The sequence below is a fragment of the Megascapheus bottae genome, chromosome 15, assembly GCF_031878675.1.
Source record: "Megascapheus bottae isolate mThoBot1 chromosome 15, mThoBot2.hap1, whole genome shotgun sequence".
Lineage (NCBI taxonomy): Eukaryota > Metazoa > Chordata > Mammalia > Rodentia > Geomyidae > Megascapheus > Megascapheus bottae.
Genome location: NC_143523.1, coordinates 19,685,928 through 19,704,971, shown reverse-complemented (window position 1 = coordinate 19,704,971; position 19,044 = coordinate 19,685,928). Strand labels below are relative to the sequence as shown.

The 19,044-nt window shown below is 48.2% G+C and overlaps 1 protein-coding gene across 1 annotated transcript in view; it reads right to left on the bottom strand.

Annotated features, from left to right (window-relative positions):
- Window positions 1-19,044, bottom strand: part of Col17a1 (collagen type XVII alpha 1 chain) — a 48,291-nt gene that overhangs the window by 13,473 nt on the left and 15,774 nt on the right. The window contains exons 10-33 of the mRNA XM_090345947.1: window positions 17,433-17,591; window positions 16,389-16,460; window positions 15,204-15,275; window positions 14,607-14,675; window positions 13,434-13,595; window positions 12,987-13,067; window positions 11,586-11,630; window positions 10,023-10,199; window positions 8,908-9,129; window positions 8,560-8,589; window positions 7,995-8,021; window positions 7,133-7,159; window positions 6,990-7,052; window positions 6,190-6,294; window positions 5,791-5,853; window positions 5,127-5,162; window positions 4,494-4,547; window positions 4,238-4,273; window positions 3,722-3,757; window positions 2,747-2,809; window positions 1,685-1,720; window positions 1,383-1,454; window positions 1,252-1,278; window positions 342-377 (exon numbers count right to left, since the gene is read on the bottom strand). Of these exons, the coding sequence (XP_090202073.1) occupies window positions 342-377; window positions 1,252-1,278; window positions 1,383-1,454; window positions 1,685-1,720; window positions 2,747-2,809; window positions 3,722-3,757; window positions 4,238-4,273; window positions 4,494-4,547; window positions 5,127-5,162; window positions 5,791-5,853; window positions 6,190-6,294; window positions 6,990-7,052; window positions 7,133-7,159; window positions 7,995-8,021; window positions 8,560-8,589; window positions 8,908-9,129; window positions 10,023-10,199; window positions 11,586-11,630; window positions 12,987-13,067; window positions 13,434-13,595; window positions 14,607-14,675; window positions 15,204-15,275; window positions 16,389-16,460; window positions 17,433-17,591 (1,770 nt within the window). The remainder of the gene's footprint in view (window positions 1-341; window positions 378-1,251; window positions 1,279-1,382; window positions 1,455-1,684; window positions 1,721-2,746; window positions 2,810-3,721; window positions 3,758-4,237; window positions 4,274-4,493; window positions 4,548-5,126; window positions 5,163-5,790; window positions 5,854-6,189; window positions 6,295-6,989; window positions 7,053-7,132; window positions 7,160-7,994; window positions 8,022-8,559; window positions 8,590-8,907; window positions 9,130-10,022; window positions 10,200-11,585; window positions 11,631-12,986; window positions 13,068-13,433; window positions 13,596-14,606; window positions 14,676-15,203; window positions 15,276-16,388; window positions 16,461-17,432; window positions 17,592-19,044) is intronic.

Sequence of the window (19,044 nt, the reverse complement as noted above, 5' to 3'; positions counted from 1 at the left end):
TGTGAGCAATGCAATCACACAACTACAGGTGGGACTGTGATGACCTCTGCTCACCAAATCCAGGTCAAGACAAACTGGCTGATGAAAAGCTCTGGGGATACCGCACCCTTCTTCATCTTCCTGCCAAATGGCCTATAGCCATGGAGGCTTCGGTTTGGGAATGGAGAGGGAGCCCAGGCCCTGGGTTCTCAGCACAGATCCCTGGTGCCTTCTGCTGGAGCCACTAGATGCCACTGTTGGTCCAGGCTGTGGCCAGAGAAGGCCCTTCCTCCCTCCTGTCACTCCCTCCCTCTTGCACACATGCCCATGGGAAAGAATATTTTATCTGGAAAATCACTTACCTCGAGTCCCTGGTCTGCCAGGGCTGCCAGGAAGTCCTGATGTGATCAAACGTAAGTCAGTCAGGATAATTAAGGTCTAGCCATTCTACATACCCTTGGGCAGTAACCAAGCTAGTGGCCCACTAAGCTCTGAGAACCACAGTCTGGCTTTCAGCTTCCCTGGGGCTGGGGATCTTCTCTAAGCCCTGTCCCTCTCTGGGAAATGAGGCAGACAGTCTGAGGCCTCAGCTCTGGAGTATCCCAGCCCCACTGGGCCATGAGTACTCAGGCATTTGCAAAGCTACCACTTGTGCCCCCTTGTTCCTGCAGACTAGGGGCAGGTCCTGCTGTGTCCAGAGCAGCAGCAGTGCTTGCCTGTCACTACCCAACTTGTCACCAGGAACATTTAAAGGATGTTACTGAGCATCCACATTTCAAGGAGTTGCTGCTTGGCTTCCTTCTAACGCTGTCTAACTTCCTTTAGGAAACCAATGACTGGGTTGGGCAATGATTTTTCAGACCCAAATGGACGCTACAGGATAGGCTTTAACTCAGAATCTGGCCCACACAGGAGGAGAATGTCAGGATGCTCACTCCCTCCTTGCCAGTGGAGGAATATGGGTCTCTCCCAGCTTAACAGGACTCTTGGCCAGCAGTGTCCCCCATGGTCTTGGGTCTCTTCCCTGATATCCCTGCCCCAGAAGGGGACAGAGTATAAATAGACAGAACCAGCATCTAAGTTGACATCATTGCTACCAGAATGACACTCCAGATAGTTCTGACTATAATATCTCTTCTTAAGGTACTTCCAAGACTCCCAGTGAGTCTGTTTGCTGGGAAGTTCAGGGAGGAGAGGACAGTGTCAGGTGACAGAAGTGCCTGTCCTTGGGAGAAATGGGAGGTGGCAGTGAGGAATAACCCAATGCCTCACCCTGAGGTCCCTGGGGTCCTGTGAGACCTGCCAAAAATAAGAGACAAGGGATGAGAGTTGAAGAGTTGAGGACCATCCCCAAAGAACCATACCTTCAAGAGGGCTGTGCCTCTATCTTCCTGGCCTGTTACCTGGCTTTCCTGGGTCTCCAGAAGGTCCTGGAGGACCACGGGTTCCAGGTATCCCTTTCAGACCTTGTTCACCTGGAGAGAGCATGAATGGTGAGAACATCTGACCTGCCTGCCCTTCTGGGCCTATGGCTTGCTGGCTGATGGGCAGATGGAAGGAGATGGCTGCATCTGGCCCACTGGCACAATGATGGAGGGCTTGGGGCTTTGCAGGGGTATGGGTAGGGCAGGGGGCAGGAGGGGAGGGCAGGGGGCGGGAGGCTAGGTCAGGTAGTGAGAGTGCAAGTGGCAGAGCGGTGACCAACCTCTTGGGCCTTGCTGTCCATTGGGGCCAGCAGGACCTGGGAGAGCAGAAAAACAGAGTTCATCAGTTAGTCCTGGGGAAATTTTGGTGACTCCCTCTACTCCCCACTAGCCATGGAGCACGTCGTCTCCCAGGTGGGGAGCCCATGATCTTTCCTGAGGTATCAACTGCAGGAGAGGCCTTTTTATGGTGACGCCTCTGGATCCAGCCTTTTCCCTGCCCCTTCTCCTAAGCCAGCAGTGGTTTATTTGATGTCAGAGAATGGCCCAGGACTCTGTATCATCATTAGAGTTTGGATGTCCCTGACCACTTGACTTATTTGCTTGAAGACTGGGAAGTCAAGGCCCTCCAGGTTCTGTCTTCTGTGTCCTAGGCACCATCCTAACCTCTATCTGAAGGAGGGTCCTTATGAGATCATGGCTCCTTCTCACTTGCGTGTTTTGCTTGCACTTCCCTCTCTGCATGAACACTTATCCAAGCTGGTTGTGACGAAAACTATCCTAAGATTTTAGGACTATCCAAAATGCCACCTTTCTCCTTTGGGAAGAAATTTCTCCCTCAATCATATCCTCACCTCTCAAGCCTCCTCTCACAAGCCTTGTCGCCCCTTGAAGGGCTAAGTGTCTCACTTGTCTGGTACTTACTCATCCTGCATATACTCACTGCTTATTAATGGTTGGTTAGATGAACATGAGGTGTTTAAGCCCCTTTTGGGACTTAAAGGACCCTACACCTGGCTGACTGGCATCTCAATAAAGTTTCCTCCAAAGGATGGCAGCTTGGAGGTCTCAAAAGACCTCAACCCTCTCAATGCTTAATGGCAGGGAGAAGACAGGGTGGCTGGCCAGTGCCCTGACAAGCCTGTCCCAGAGCAGTGAGAACCCCTCAGAGAGTTGTGGCTCATGAGCCACAGGACCAATGGCCAGCCCCAAACTGGCTTGTAGGGAGCCTAGTCCAGGGCTGGGCAAAGAAGAGTGCAGGGGGAACAGCTCTGCAAAAAGGGTTTCTCCAGTGACCATCCCAATGGGCAAAACTACTGCATTTGCCCTTTTGAGCTACTCACCCACTGCTCCTTTAGCTCCAGGCTCACCCACAGACCCAGGCAATCCTCTCACGCCAGGCTCGCCTGCACAGAATAGAGGGCAGAACAGAGTCAGAAGCAGACAAGCTATGTGGACTCTGATCCTGGTAGCATGCACTCGTCTCCCTAACCCTAATGTGTATTCTATTCTATCCAGCAGAGCAGGAAGAGATCATTGCTGCTCCTTTTGAAGGCCAAAGCCACCTGACTCCCCTTCCCCAGTTACCAGGCAGCAAGTGTAGACTGACCCAGGAAGCACATGTGATGATCTACAGGAGTGTGTGCATGAATGTGTATGAATGCGGTTTCCCTGGAAACACAAAGCTACCCATCCTAGTATTATTACTCTCAGTTTCCTTTTAAACCCGGCCAGTTTTCATGGCTGAGTGGGTGCAGTGGTGTGACCTTTCTGTTACTCTGGAAAGTGATGGTTAATTTTTTCAACTTGATTTCCCTAAAGAATATAAGACAGCCTAAAGCCGGTCTTTCTGATCCTCATGGTTGCTATTTAGACTTTGTGTTCTGGTGCTTTCTTCACTCCCATTCACAGCTGTACTTTAACTTCTGTGTGCTTTTTTAGGCACAGTTCTTGAAGATCTTTCTTTTATTGATTTTTTTATGTCAGTACCTGGGCTTGAACTCACTTGCTCCTAGCTTTTTTTTTTCCCCTCTCAAGATTGGCAAGTACTCTGTTACTCATGCCATACTTCCACTTCCAGCTTTGCTTTTTGCTGGTTAATTGGAGATGAGAATCTCTTAGATTTGTCTGCGTGGGCTGGTTTCTAACTGTGATCCTCACACCTCAGCCTCCTTAGTAACTTGGATTATAGGTGTGAGCCACCAGTTCCTGGCTTTCCTTGAAGGCCTTGAAACAGAGGTTAGGCCTTATCTTTTCTCACTTTCCCCACTTCCAGTGATAAGTACATTATTTAAAAGCCATGAATGGGAAGGACTGACCTGTGAGACCTCGAGGTCCTTTCTCACCCTGGTCACCTAAAAACAGAGATGGGAGACAGGAGGTAGTGTCATTGGTAGCATGGACAACAATCTCCCTGAGTAACAGGTGCCTGCATGGTACAATGCTGCAAGGCCCAGCATTGATGAAGCTTGAGGAGCTTATTCCATTTTGTGAAGGGCAGATTCCCATCCACAAACAGGTCCCCAGCCCCTGGCATGGCACATGTGGGGTGTTCTGGGCACCAGGAGGATTGGACCATAGGAAAGACACCTCAGAATGTGCACTCTGAGGTCCACTCCACAATGATCATGGGATGTTGGTACTTTATTGCCTCTTTGTACACCTCACTTTCCCCAAGAGACTAGAGAAGGATGAGCTCTCAACTTCCTCAATCTCAGGGCCCAAGGGCTAGAGTCACATGTATCCTCAGACCATGCATGCATCAGGGATGGCATCTGGGTGTCTAAGAAGGGGGAAATTGGGCTGGGGACCGAACAACAGTGGGACTAGCATACCTTTGGGTCCTGGTGGTCCCATAAGCCCTTTGTCACCTGAAAAGGAAGCAGATATCATGATGTAAGGAGCCTTGCAGGGAATGATCAGGAAGGGTCAATGTCTGCCTCCGAGGCAAGAAGTGCGCTCTCCATCCCAACTCACTCTCCCATTACACTTACTAGCTTCACATTCATCACATCCTCCCACTCCCAGCCTCCTCCCCATAGACCTCATAGTGTGACATCCCCTTCCTCCCAGACCCTTCCCTCAGCTCACCTTTGACACCAGGGAGCCCCACTTCACCTCGAAGCCCTTGGAGACCCATAGAGCCTGTTCAGTAGAGGAAAACACATGGGTAGATCAATGTCCCATTGCCCATGCGTGAGCACACACATTCTCTACACAGGCACAGACATACAGATGCACATACATCATCACAGACACACACATCCTGGAGTAAAAGTCGAGGGCCGCTTTCCCTGTGTCTCCCATGTCACTGCTACATCATCCTGGTCTAGGTTCCTGGCTTTATAGTATATCACCAGGCCCTGGCTTTATAGTATATCACAGCACCCTGGGAGAGACACAAGTTGCAACTCAAGATTCTGAGGACATCAGGATAAGATTTTTTGGCTCATAGGGAATGAGACAGAAACAGGCACTTGCTCAGGTAAGGGTGAGGTGGAAACTTTCTGTTGCTGAAGTTGCTGGAGGGTCTCAGGCCCCCCCACTGGACAGGACCACCCAAACCCAACCATAGGAGATTCAGCATGAGGGTGGGTTTTGTGTCTCTAGGAAGCTATCTTTATAACTATAGCTTCCCTTGCTTTAACAAGGTTAGTTCTCCTTTTAACATTATTTCTGTTGTGCTCAGAAATGTTATCTATTTACAATAAGCAGCACACTGACCTGGAGGACCCTGGGGGCCAGGAGAGCCACTGGAACCTGAGAAGAAAGACAAGACAATCAGCAGAGGTTAGGTACAGGCCAGGGACACCTGAGCCCAGGCAGGCGGGGTGTAGAGGGAGGTCACTTCCAGGTGAGGGCTGTGGGGGGTGTGCTCACAGGTGTGGGCACTTGTCAAGACCCCACATTGGGCCAGCATTGGTCCCAGGGCAGCGTCCTCCATAGATGTGCTGTAGCTGGGTAGGGGCAGGAAACCATAGGAAACGATGCTGGTCGGGACTGGGGTCTGGAGGGTTGGTGACCAGATGGCCAACACGCCATGATTCGGGTTGCATTCTCTCTGGGTTGTGGGCCTCTGGGCCAGTGGAGGAAATCATCTCACTTACCATTTCCTGTGTGATCATCCACCCACAGGGACCGCACAATGTGGCCCCAGGAGAGAGGTGGAAATGTGACCCTAACCCCACTCTGGGGTAACAAGGACAGCTACAGTCTTGGATCTTAGGGCTTCTTTTGTGTGGGAGACACTCTGGGGGAAGCTATGCCCTGGCCCGGCCTGGAGCAGGAGGCTAGTGTTGTCTGCCACCTCCAGGCCTGCTTCTCTGTGATCCATTCCTGAGATTTGCTCCCTGGCAAGCCTGGATTCCACCCTGGGCTCCGGACATACCTTTAGGGCCCACAGAACCTGGAACACCCGGAGGGCCCTGAGGACCCATGTCACCAGCAGCGCCTGAGGGGAAATGGAGGAGGGGACATTTTCAGAGGGTCCTGAACGTCCTGCATCCCATCACGCCACTCCACCAGTCTGCCTGGTTCCACTATGGGAAGAACACTTTTTCAAGGCCCACAGCTTGCAGCCTGTTTCGTAGCCCTGGGCCTGGACCCAGATACCATTGTTAATTGTGTCTCCATAGGGCCTACATGGATCCCAGCTCAGGGTAAACACATAATAGTACTGAGGCATGGAGGTCAGCAGATGAAAGGAAGAAAGGAGGAAGGAAAAAAAGGAGGAAGAAGGAAGGAAGGAAGGAAGGAGTTAATCTTCTTGGTGAAGGATCTCTCTTACCTCTCTCTCCTTTCTCACCAAATCCAGGAGGCCCTGGTTCACCTCTAGGTCCCATGGGGCCTTCTCGCCCTCTCTGGCCCATGGGTCCTTCCATTCCAGGATCTCCTAAAGACAGGAATAGCCCATTGCAGTTGAAGCCTCTCTCTGGAGTCAAGGACTCCACATGTATAGCCTCTTGCTGCAGGCAGAACACTGGCCTGGAGTCTCTTCCTTAGCTCCCTATCCTCCCTGGCTCCTGCAATCTCAGCTCAGCCCCAGAAGCCAAGGTGACCTTTTGAAAACATGAGTAGATCACATCCCACCTCTGTCCCACACTGCAATGACTTCTCATCTCACTCCCAGTGAAAGTGGGCATCCTTAGGGTGACCCTGAGGTCCTGCAAGTGGCCTCCTTCCCTTGGCCATCCCTTTAGCCTCTCCAAATTCCACCCTCCTCCTGGAGCTTGCCTTTGGGGTCTTACCTGTGGCTGCCCTCTGTCTGGAGTGTTTCCCCAGGTCTAGTGCCTGGCTCCCTCTCTGTTCAAGTCCTTGCTCCCTGACTTCCTATTTAACCCCAGTGAACACTGACTGCCAATATCCCACCTGGCTGACTTTCTTCTCTCACACCCCTCCCCCACCTCCTACATATTTCACTTGATTGTCATGCTTACTGCCACTCCACCCCACCAAGTGTGAGCTCCATCACTGTGGGTGGAGCCCACAGCCCTGCTGCTTCTCTGACTTATTCTTCTAAAACAGGATTCAGCATATACCAAGTGTTAAATGCTTATTGAATAAGTCAACAAGGGAATAAGCTCTTACCCAGGCTTCCCTTTTGTCCCTTTGGTCCTTCAGGACCAGGGTGGCCCAGGGGCCCAGGAACACCTGAAAATACACAAGGAGATGTCAGTTCCTAGTTCCCTCGGAAGCAGTAGCCCCAAACCAGCAGCAGGAGGATTACATACCTATAAGCCCAGGGGGCCCTCGGTCTCCTGCATGAACAAAGGTAAGAGAGATGTCAGTCAAAGTATCTGGCTCAGTTCCCTATAGGAGCCCATGGGATTCAGGAAGGGCTGCCAATGTGAGCAAATAAAACTACACATATCCACTTACAGTGGACTTGCAGATACACCACAATGACATTTTTTTTAGTATAAATATGTCCTATAAAATACACAGGAGAAAATTAATGTGCAACTTATCTGCAACTCAAATATAATTGATAATTTTGTATTTCACTTGCAAATTGCAGGTTGTAGGTCACAGGAGCTGTAAGTCCCCACCTGAGCAAGGCAGGGAGGGGTGTGGGCTTCAGGCTGGAGCCTTAGGAAAAGGGGCTTGAGGGAGCAATTCAGATGTGTGTGTGAGGATGAGGAGGGTGTCAGGGAATCATGAAAGGAATGAAGAGAACTAGACGCCTATCAAGTGGAGGAATCCTGGCTCCTGCCCTAGGGTGTCTTGGGCAGCTTGGCAGAGCTGGGGACAGGGGTGACCCAGTAGGGACTCTCAGTATGAAGTGGGCAGTCCTGTCCACAGAGTCACCCGTGGTGACCAGGACCAGAGTCTCCTGACCCCATCCACACCTGCTGAATCAGAGGCTTGGGAATGGGCCCCAAACCCTCCAACAATTCCTCCACACACTGAAGCTTGCCGGCCCCAGTCAAATGAATCAAAGGAAGCTACTCTGTGTCCAGTGAGGGTCACTGGGATGGAAGCCCTTCTTTGCTTCCCTGAGTGCTTTTCTCAGAGTGAGGCATGTTTTCTGACCCTTGCTGCTTGCATTAGCCTTTTCCAACATTTCAGGCCAAATATTTACAGAATATTTACCTTTAGGGCCTTGACTTCCCATGTCACCTAAAATCGGAAAGATATGAAAACTGTGAGGGGGGAGGACCCAGAGCGCTGTGAGGACATGTGGACCATATGCCAAGATCACCCCATCCCTTCTACGGTACTTGGGCACGTTACTGGGCCACTCCTTGGTTCCTTCCCCTGCTAAGAACCTCTAAAGCCAACTCTCAATTCCCCAATAGATAATAAGGTTGTTTAGCTTCTCTTTCCATTTGGAAAGAGAAAGAAAAAGAAAGAAAGAAAGAAAGAAAAAAAGAAAGAAAGAAAGAAAGAAAGAGGAAGGAAGGAAGAAAGAAAGAGGAAGGCAGAAAGAGAAAAAGGAAGACAGAAAGAAAAAGGAAGACAGAGAGAAAGAAAGAGAGAAAAAGGAAGACAGAGAGAAAGGAAGGAAGGAAGGAAGGAAAGAAGGGAAGAAAGAAGGAAGGAAAGAAGGAAGGGAGGAGGGGAGAAAGGGAAGGAGAACAAGTTTTCCAGTCTTCCCGGAGCCTCCACCTCCAGTCTCAGGAAAGAGGCCAGGGGAGGACTCAGATCACCACTGTACCTTTAGGTCCAGGACTTCCTCGGAGGTTTCCTATAGGAGAAAGAAAATCCCGAGTCAGTGTCTCAACTTGCATGAACCTTACACACACAGGAGATGGTCACAGGTGGCAGGAGGACACGGAAGCTAGTGCTAGGAATCAGATCCTCTACTAGGCTGCTCTAGGAGCCTGAGCAATTCTCCCCTTCAGGGCTGTTTCACTAGCAGTGAAATGGGATCCCAGTCCTGGTTCTCCTGCCTCTCAGAATAATGGAAAGAGGAGATTGGAAGAGGAGAGAGATACACACAGATATCCATACACAGCAGTGGATGGCTGCGGTCAAGCTTATCCAGTGTCCACCACACTCTTACCATTTTCCTGCTCTGTCATTAGCTTGTTCCTCACGAATAGCCACAGTGCCTCCTGGTTGAGGCCATCGAGCCCTGCTTTGCTGTCACCCACTCCTGTGCCAGGTGCCACACCCTGGAGGCGGTCCTTGCTGCTTCTTTCTACCTTTTCCTCAAAATACAGCACATTACTTCTGATCTTTTCTAGTTCATCCACACGGGCCTTCAGCTTCCTCACCTCCTCCGCTGCAACAGACAGGTATATGCAGGCAGTGAGATCCTGAACCTTGCAGACACTCCTTGTGGAACGCCTCCCACGGGGTTCCAGGTCTGGGGCTTTCTTCATGCCTCTGGACAAATCTTGCTGGAATACTTATGTGGAGACCACTATGTGGTCTCTTTTTCTAATTTATTCATGTAGATATGTATGTATGTAGGTATTTATTTATGTACGTACGTACATACGTATGTATGTATGTATATATGTATGTATGTATTTATTTATTTATTGCTAGTTCTGGAGCTTGAACTCAGGGCCCAGACGCTGTCTCAGAACTATTGTGTTCAAGGCTAGGCTGTACTACTTGAGTCATACTTCCACTTTTGGCATTTTGCTGGTTAGTCGAAGATAAGAATCTCATGACTTTCCTGACTGGGCTGGCTCTGAATCACAATCCTCAAATCTGAGCCTCCTGAGAAGCTAGGATTACAGGCTTGAGCCATCAGTGCCCAGTGGGATTAGCTTCTGAAACCCGGCTGAGCAGTAGCTGCAAGTAGCTGCATCATGTTAGCTGGGTGACATAGCTTGTGCTCCCTCCCTTTGTGGTAAGAGATGGCAGGGAAGCCAACACAGGTGCTAGGAAAAGGCAAAACCAGCAAGGTGATGGGAAGACATGGCTTCACGGATAAGTGTAGCCAAGTTCACACAGGAGGCTGCTGCAGTTGTGGGGAGAGTAATACAGCCTCAGGGGAATGCCTCAGAATGCCAGCACCCCAGAGGCAGCCATGTGACCTTGGCTAGGGGTCTCCTGGGGCTCAGCTTCTGGGTCTGTAGAAACACAGGGTTTGTACCCTCGGCCCTGACACTCATGCTGTTCTTTGCTGCCTCTCAGTCCCTTTGGGCAATCCGTGTTACCTACCCAGCGCGATGAGGCCAAACAGCAGCCCCAGTAGCAGCAGCCACGTGAGCAGCAGGCCCAGCAGCCATTTCCACCAGGTACAGCAATTGCCACAGGGGCACCAGGAAGGTGCACCCCCCCATGCTCCCCCGCCACCACTTCCGCCACCACCGCCGCCACGGTCATAGCCATGGATTTCTGTGGAAGAAACAGGAAAGGTCAGACTGAAGGTCCCTGCCCTTTTCTTTTACTCCCTGTGGGCCCCAGTGACTTTCACTATGTTGTGCAGCTGCTAGGCAGGAACACAGGGCCTGGAGAGTGGCAGAAGTCTGACAATCTCTGGCGAGGTCACCTGACCTTACTGTTTTCCTTATATATGAGGGGGTTAAAAGATGAGCTATTCATCAACTGCTTCTTTTTTTTTTTTTTTTTTTTTGCCAGTCCTGGGCTTGAGCTCAAGGCCTGAGCACTGTCCTTGGACTTTCTCAAGGCTAGAGCTCTACCACTTGAGCCTCAGCACCACTTCCAACTTTTTTCTATATGTGGTACCGAGGAATCGAACCGGGTCTTCATGCATGCGAGGCAAGCACTTAACCACTGGGCCAAACTCCCGGCCCCCATCAACTGCTTCTTGAATAAGACTGGGGTGCTGGTGGTTCATGCCTGTAATCCTAGCTACTCAGGAGGCTGAGATGGGGAGATCATGATTCAAAACCAGACCAGGCTGACAGATCCAAGGCACTGCTGATCTTTAATGAGCAAAAATCTGGAATAGAAGTATGGATTAAATGGTAGAACACCAACCTTGAGAAAAAAGCCAAGTGAGAGTGTGAGGCTTTGAGTTCAAGCCCCAGTACTGGCACAAAAAAAAAGCAAACAAACAAAAACCAGTTGTTGAATGAAATGGTGGGGGATGTGGCACTTGGTGGGAGCTTTAGAAATCTTCATTATTGTGAGTGTCCATCAATCTGCACACCGCCCTGCTTCTGATTAGGTCTAAACCTCACTTGATGTAGCTTCCCCTTTATGGTCCTCACAGTGCCTAGAGTGTAAGGGGCTTCCCACAAATTCAAAGCATGGGTTCAGAAGAAAAGGGTTTGCAGTTCTCTAAAATGGAGTGGTATGGGGCTGGGGATTTTGCTCAGTGGAACTGCACCGGCCTAGCAAGAGCCAGGCCCAAAATCTGGCCCTCAATTCTGTAAACAAAACACAAAAAGAGTGGTGGACTTGGGATGGTTTTACAAGTCAGGGAGGAAGGGAAGGAAGTGCAGAAGGCAGAATATGCATGATTGGGCTGCATGGAATATTCCGTAGACTCATAGAAGCTTTGTTTGTTGCTGTTGCCTTGATGGGAGGCCATGGACCTCAGAACCCACTGTGGCTTCAAATGGTAAGCTCTGTCCCCTGGGCTAGCTTCTTCTGTGGCTGTCAGCCTGCTCTGGTTTTCCACAATGTGCCCTGTTCCATTCTGGGCTATCAGGGAGCTAGCGCGGAGTGCTCCAGGCCAGGGATCCAGGGTCAATCTCTATTAACCATGACCTCAGATCCATCACTGTGTCATTGCTCATCCCTGTTCTTACCCACCTGCTGAGGCTGCCTTGCCCTTTGCCGACACTGTCTTCAGGTCTCCTGAAAAAACAAACACGAGTTTGAGTCTGAGCATTTAGACTGGAAGAGCCAAGATGCCTGCTCCTCATGTTGATTCAGGTGGGGCTTCAAGTGACTTTGCAGAATGACAGTGTGTAGAGATATCCAGTAACACAATCCTCATAAATCTGGTATTTGCAATAAGTACATTGATGAGGACATGGTGTGGCTTGCAGTTAATGGAACTAGGGTAGCATTGGGAGAGAGTTATTTATGAGACCCTGATGCTAGTTGAATACAATATATGTAGGCTTGTATGGAATTTTCCAGAAAGTTGTCCATAGCTTTCATCAGATTTTGAAAAAAAAGTGGGTATTTTTTTTTTGTTGTTGTTGTTGTTTTTTGCCAGTCCTGGCTTGAGCTCAGGACCTGAGCACTGTCCTTGGACTTTCTCAAGGCTAGAGCTCTACTACTTGCGCCTTAGCACCACTTCTGGCTTTTTTCTATGTATGTGGTACCAAGGAATTGAACCTGGGTCTTCATGCATGCTAGGCAAGCACTTTAACCACTAGGCCAAACTCCCGCCCCCCCCCAAAAAGCTCTGACTCCAGCCCAACCCCATCCCTTAATTTTTTTTATTATTTTTTTTTTTTTGCCAGTCCTGGGGTTTGAACTCAGGGCTTGAGCACTGTTCTTGGGCTTTCCTCAAGGCTAGAGCTCTGCCACTTGGATCACAACACCACTTCTGGCTTTTCTATGTATGTGGTACCAACGAATCAAACCCAGGTCTTTGTGAAGCATGCTATGCAAGCACTCTACCACCAGGTCAAACTCCCGCCCCTTAAATATTGTTTTGAGTCAAGTTTCCATGTACTTGTTAGGATGATAACTGATTTAATTTGTATTTACTTAAAAATGTTTCATGAAGAGGATAACAATGTTTGATTGAAATGTACTCATTACCTTCCATAACTGTAACCCATGATTATCTCTGTATATCACCTTGGCAATAACATTAATTTAAAAAATAAAAATAAAAGAAAAGCTCAGGCACATTTAAAAAAAATGCTTCATGACTTCACTTTCTCCTTCCAACCACTAGCCAATCAGAGATTCTATGGGGTCTTGTAAAGATACGCACTCGAATTTGAGCGTGCATGTGTGCACGGGCACACACACACACACACACACACACACACACACACACACACACAGCACCTTTCTACTCAGCAGGCTGGGATCAGGTGGTAGAGGCTGGATTCTGCATATCTAACATGGTTTCCAAGGGAAGCTAGTGCGAGGTCCACAGAACCCAGTCTGCGTAAGCAATGTCTTAGAAGATAAATGGGATGTGGCTTCATTGAAGACAAGATAGACAAGGGTCAGGCTTATTCTTACCATTAGTGTCTGCCTTTAGGCAGGCATCAGCCGTGTAAGCAGCCTGCTTTTCTTTTTTCAAGGTGTCTTCTGAAAAAGAAGCTGTACAGAAAAATCCATGATTATCTGGTATATTCTCTCCCTAACTTCCCAATCTGCCTCTACCCCATAACTACTTAGGAGACCTAGATTAGCTTGGTATGAAAAAACCCAGTTTTGTTGGGGTTAATTGCTCAGTTGCTGATCACCCAGAGACCCTTCTGGGAGATCTTGCTGGAGTTTTCCTGGCTTATCTGCGTTCAAGGCAGACTCTGCAGCACCATTTGGGCAGGCATTTTTCTATTAGGATGGAAAAGCTGTGGTTACAAGATTAAATCAGTTCAAACCACCTTGCCAGGACATCTGTTCTACTATACTATTTGGCTCTTTGCTTTCCTTTTGAAGCCTGAGTCACCCAGCCTGTCGTACTTGCGGCAATGCTGGCTGGGGTGGCAGTAAAGACCTTCCCGCTGTCCTTGGTCATAATCAGCAGCTCCATGTCCTTCTTGGCTGGCACATTGTCTTTCTCCAGGATCAGGAACTTACAGTCCTTGTGCAAGAGGTCATCACTCTGGACGCTGGTGGTACAGGCTGGGGAGAAAAGTCATGATGAGAGGAAGAAAAAGGTGCCAGGAGAAGGGAAAAGAAAAGGCACAAGCAGCAGAAGGAGAAAGAAGCAAAGGTATTTTATCAGAGTGAATGAGGGTTCTCCTGTTCTGTGTTCAATGAAGGATCTTGGGATCAAGAGTATTTCTTCCTGTCTAGCTGGGCCTGGCCATCAGGAGGTTGGGTCACTGACAGAAGTACAAGGTGATGGATCTGTTGGACTATTTCCCTATCTGGAGATACAAGGTCTTTATCAAATAGATCAAAATCCCTCTTATTAAGTCATTACTTCTTTACCACTATGCTAGATTTATTTTACTTTCCTAGGGGCTTTACCTGATCATCCCATCAAAAGTATTCCATCCCCATAGACAGGTGCCTGTGTGTCTAAAACATCACTTGTTGTTTCCTTAAAAATCGATGTCATTTTCTGTAACTACCATGTATCTTTGGTCTCACATTGTCATCTGCATGCTCCCTTGGCATTAGGGTCTGGTAGGAGAGGAATCTCTCCTGTCTTATTGTCTGCTGCTTCCAGTACTTGGAGCAGTGTATTTCTTATACAAAATAAGGGGTCAGTAAATTTACACCACACACACACACACACACACACACACACACACACACACACACACACACAGAGTAACTTGCTGAATAGAAGAAAATACCCCCAGGTCAGAGCAATAGAAGTAACTCATTGCATGTGAACCCAAGTTGATAGCCTACAAACAGAAGGAAGAACACTGGAAGCTTTGGGGGACCCTTGGCCTCTTACAGGGAACACGTAAGGAGAAAGTCAAGAAGATCAGTTTAAGTGCTAGATCCTAGGCAGATATGGAGGGCAGAGCTGGGACCAAGAAGGGCAAAGTAAGTTGATAGGCTGCTCAACATCCACAGCATTGGGAGTTGTGTTTGGTCATCTGAGTATACACGTGTTCATTCCCTCCCCTACTACACCATGGGTCATGGCATGGCCTGATGTCACCACGCACTCACCTGCTGAGGTGGACACGCCGGTGCTTGCAACAGAAGAACTCTGGGGCATATTTTTCTTCACTCCATAGGCTGCAAAGAGAGGGACTGATGTGGGCTTGGCCATCAGGAGAGCAACTCCTGTGGCTTAGGAAGAGCTAGGACAGCCTCGATGAGGAGGCAGCTTCCCTGTAGAGAAGCAGCAATTGAAATCAAGCCTCTGTTACCAGAGGAGCAGCAATAAGGTCTTAGGATAGGACAACCTTGGGTATAACCCTTCCCACCCTTCTGAGGCTGTTCAAAAGGCCACTTCCTCCAGTGTATCCTTGAATTCCTATTGTCTTACATATCTGTTGGGCAGGGGGAGGCATAGGGACCTATAAGGAATGTATATAAGATGGAGATGCCATGACAGTACAGGCTTCCCTGTGTGCTAAACTCATGTTAGAGCCAGGGAGTGAATAAGGTTGGCATCTCTAGGCTGGGCGAGGGGGCTGTTTTATTGATGGGAAAGTTTGATTGATCCCTCAAAACTTTTTTGTTGTTTAAACAGGATGTTGTAATTTGCAACTTCAGAGGTATTCCTTCCCCAGCAGTAAGCACCAAACAGAGACTACCAACCTGTGGAAGTGGTGGCTGAGCCATGGGATAGGGCAGATGAGCTGGGGCCCAGATTGTTCTGCATGCCAAACACTGAAAGAAAGATTGAAAGCAGGTGAGATCAGGATGTGTGAGGATGTACCCAGCTTCAGGCCAGGGCCCCCACACTATTTTCATGATGAGAACCCTTATACATAACAGTCCCCCAAGCTTCCTTGGTTACCATATTGTTACTGAGAAGGTAATTTTATTTTTCTTTTAAAATTATTTATTTATTTTGTTGGTTGTGGGGCTTGAGCTCAGGGCCTGAGGTCTGTCCTGGAGTTTTTCTGCTCAAGCCTGGTATTCTATCATTTTCAGCTATAACGCCATTTCTGGTTTTCTGGTAGTTAATTGGAGATAAGAGTCTCATACTTCCTGCCCAATAATTCTCAGCTTTCCTTGTCACAGCTTCGTCCTATCTAGTGTTTGTGGTACAAGGTGATGGTCCCAGTATCAGCCCACCTCCACTTAGGGCTTAGCTCAGCAGGGACTTTGCAAAAACAAACTAGCAAAAGTAGCAGAAATCAAGTATGAAGGCTGGATCTTCTGGGTCTCTGGTCAAGTCTTGAGTTAAACTTCAGTGCTTACAAATCCAAACATACATACATATGTACATACACACATATACATACATACATACATGTGTGCATACATACATGTCGTGGCTGGAAACATAAACATGGACTGAAATAATACATGTGAAATAGTGAATAAATATTTCTTAAATATTTCTTTATCGTAGACATATGTTGGCATTGGAAGTTAGGCAATAACATTATTTTCCCCAATATATTTACTCCAGTGAACAATTACATTTATGAAATCTTCCTAAAATATTATATTTATAAGATCCTTCTAAATAGCAATGCTTTCACCCTGAAAATGTTCTAATCTCTGACTCGTTAGTCCTCTTCTATTTCTCCAACTCTCCCGGCATGTAAAGGGACCACCTCAGAATAAGCCTGTCTGGTTGTGGTCAGGCCCTTTTCCCCGAGGCCTTCCTTTTGGGGTCCTGAGTTCTGTGTTTGTCTGCACATTCGGTGCCTGCTATCTTAAAAATGGAGCCAGTAGAGAGTGTGGAGGAAGATCCTTTCCCTTAGACGCATTCCATTTTCCTGGTCAGGAACCAGACTGGAAAAGGCAATTCAAGATGGCAACACTGACCTGAGGAACAGGTGCTGAGTCCTGGTTGCAGGGTGGAAGAGCAGGATGCCATGTTATTTGGAACTCCAAAGACTGCAGGGGGAATAGGAGAAAGATAGGTGAGAGGAATGTCCAGCCCAGAGCAAGGGCTGAGACTCAGATACCACAGATGGCCAGAAGGCTGCCAGGACTGGGTTTTTATATTTTGTTAATATTTTTGTTTTTAGGAAAAGCTTCATGTCCAATTCTCTTGCCCTGAAGCATGGATCTGATGATCTCGGGTTGATTAGACCTGGAGTTGACAGTGACTACAGCCAAAGGCTCCCTTGTTAGTGGCCCTCTTTTATTGTATTATATATATATATATATATATATATATATATATATATATATATATATATATATAAAACATTTTTTGTGCTGGTTCTGGGGTTTGAACTCAGGGCCTGGGGCACTGTTTTTCAGTTTTTGTGCTCAAGGCTAGTGCTCTACTACTATTTGAGTCCATTTCTGGCTTTTTGGTGGTTAATTAGAGAATCTTATGGACTGTCTTATGTTATGCCTGGGCTGGCTTTGAACTATGATCCTTAGATCTCAGCCTTCTGAGTAGCTAGGATTATAGGCATGAGCAATTGACTCTCTCTCTCTCTCTCTCTCTCTCTCTCTCTCTCTCTCTCTCTCTCTCTCTCTCTCTCTCTCTCTCTCTTCCCCTCTATCTATCTATGATTTTGTCTATCTGGGGTTCAGATAAATTACTTGACTTGCTAAAGGTTCAAAGTTACTTCACATGGAGTGGTACCTGCATCTGTTTCTAGTCTTCTTTTCCATTGTGTTTCTTCTGATACCCTGTGCTGCGTATACCTTTCTATGAGGGATCTGCCAGAAGCAGCAACTTCTGGATCGAATTGAAGTTCCAAAGGGAGTCCCTTCGGTCACTTTTCAGTAGCACACCTCTCCAGGAAGTTCTGGGGATGGCAAATACCCCAGGAGTCTTTCAGCAACAGAGCAGAGGCAGGGTACATCCATTTTGTGGGTGAGTAGAAGAGTGTGCAGACCAGTACTTACCAGATCCTGCTGAGTAGGCGTTGGTGTTGAGGAGAGAGGAGCTCTGGGTTGTTACATTGTTGTGATAGGTCCCCATGGAGCACCCAGCAGGCAAGGTGGAGGACCACATATGGGAGGGAAGGTTGGTATCCAGGACTGTAGCATCATAGGTGCCTGACACTGCAAATATAAACACACATGTCTCAGCGAGGGACGGTCCACACTTTCCTGCTAGGAGAACTTAGTATTGCCTGGGTTTTCAGGGGTTTTCCTGGTTTTAGCACTGGAGATTGCATATCTCAGGAATTCCTCAGTCTAGGACAGCCTAGGGCAGCTGACCATCCCACATTGGGGTGTGTGTGTGTGTGTGTGTGTGTGTGTGTGTGCTCTACTACCGGCTTTTAGGTAGTTTGTTCAAGATAAGAATCTCTCACACTTTTCTGCCTGGGCTGGCTTTGAACCATGATCCTCAGATCTCAGCATCCCAAGTAGCTAGGATTACAGGTGTGAGCCACCGGCACCCAACACTTTACCACTTTTTTTTTTGCTAGTCCTGGGCTTGAACTCAGGGCCTGAACACTGTTCTTGTACACTTTTTTCTCAAGGCGAGCAGTCTGCCACTTGAGTCATAGCCCCACTTTTTCTATGTATGTGGCACGGAGGAATCAAACCCGGGTCTTGGTGCATGTTAGGCAAGCACTCTACCACTAGGCCAAACTCTCGGCCCAACTATACCACTTTTGACCAAAGTCAAGACCTGCCCTCTTGGATTAGAGACTCTTGCCAACTCTCAGTAGATTAACTTTGCCTGGGTTCTATTAATTTCTTTCTAAACTTTCTCCCTACTTCCAAGTGGGCTGTTCTCACAGGTCTTCCTTTCTACGTCTTTCTGGCTCCTCTGTCCTGAAAGATGCCCAGGAGCTGCTGGCTCTGGAGCAGCCAATGAGAACCTTCAATTCAGTCTCTTAACAGACTTCTAAGCACCTCGGCAAAGGTAGGCTGTACATGATGGGAGAACCTGGGGAGGAGGGTGCCCTGCAGCAGAGTGGCCTTTCCTGCTTAAACCCTCTGTACACATTCCTGTGTGCCAGCCAGACCCACAGGGTACTTTGTCCTGGAGAGGGCTCTTCATGCTTCTTAAAATCTGATGCCAGTTCTGTGCATGCATTATGTGAGAGGCTATAGAGTAATAATGTGCCCTGAGAGTTGCCTTTTGTAGGATCCTTCATCCCTTCCCACAATCTTTTAGTTTCTGACTCTTCTTCTATGAGTGAAAAAGAGGGAAGCATGTCACAGCAGACTTGGCTTCTTTTCTCTTGTGTAGCGCTTTTTCTTAATTCTTTGTTCTTACTACGAGGATGCATTTACACTCACTGGAGAATGGAAATGTGACTCCATTCCCCAACACTCTTCACTTGGAGAACCTGAAGGAGGAGAAGCTCTAGGACTTATAGCTAGCCTCTGAGGTGCTTCCAAAATAGTTGACCAGGCAGGTGAGAGGCACGCAGCCTACATATTTACCCTGAGGAAGGAGCAGGTGTTTAGTGCTTTGTTAAGTTTCTGTCCAAGTGTGAAAGAACTAGCGCACCACTGAATTTCTGAGCCAGGATGAGTCTGCCACCTTGTGCCCAAC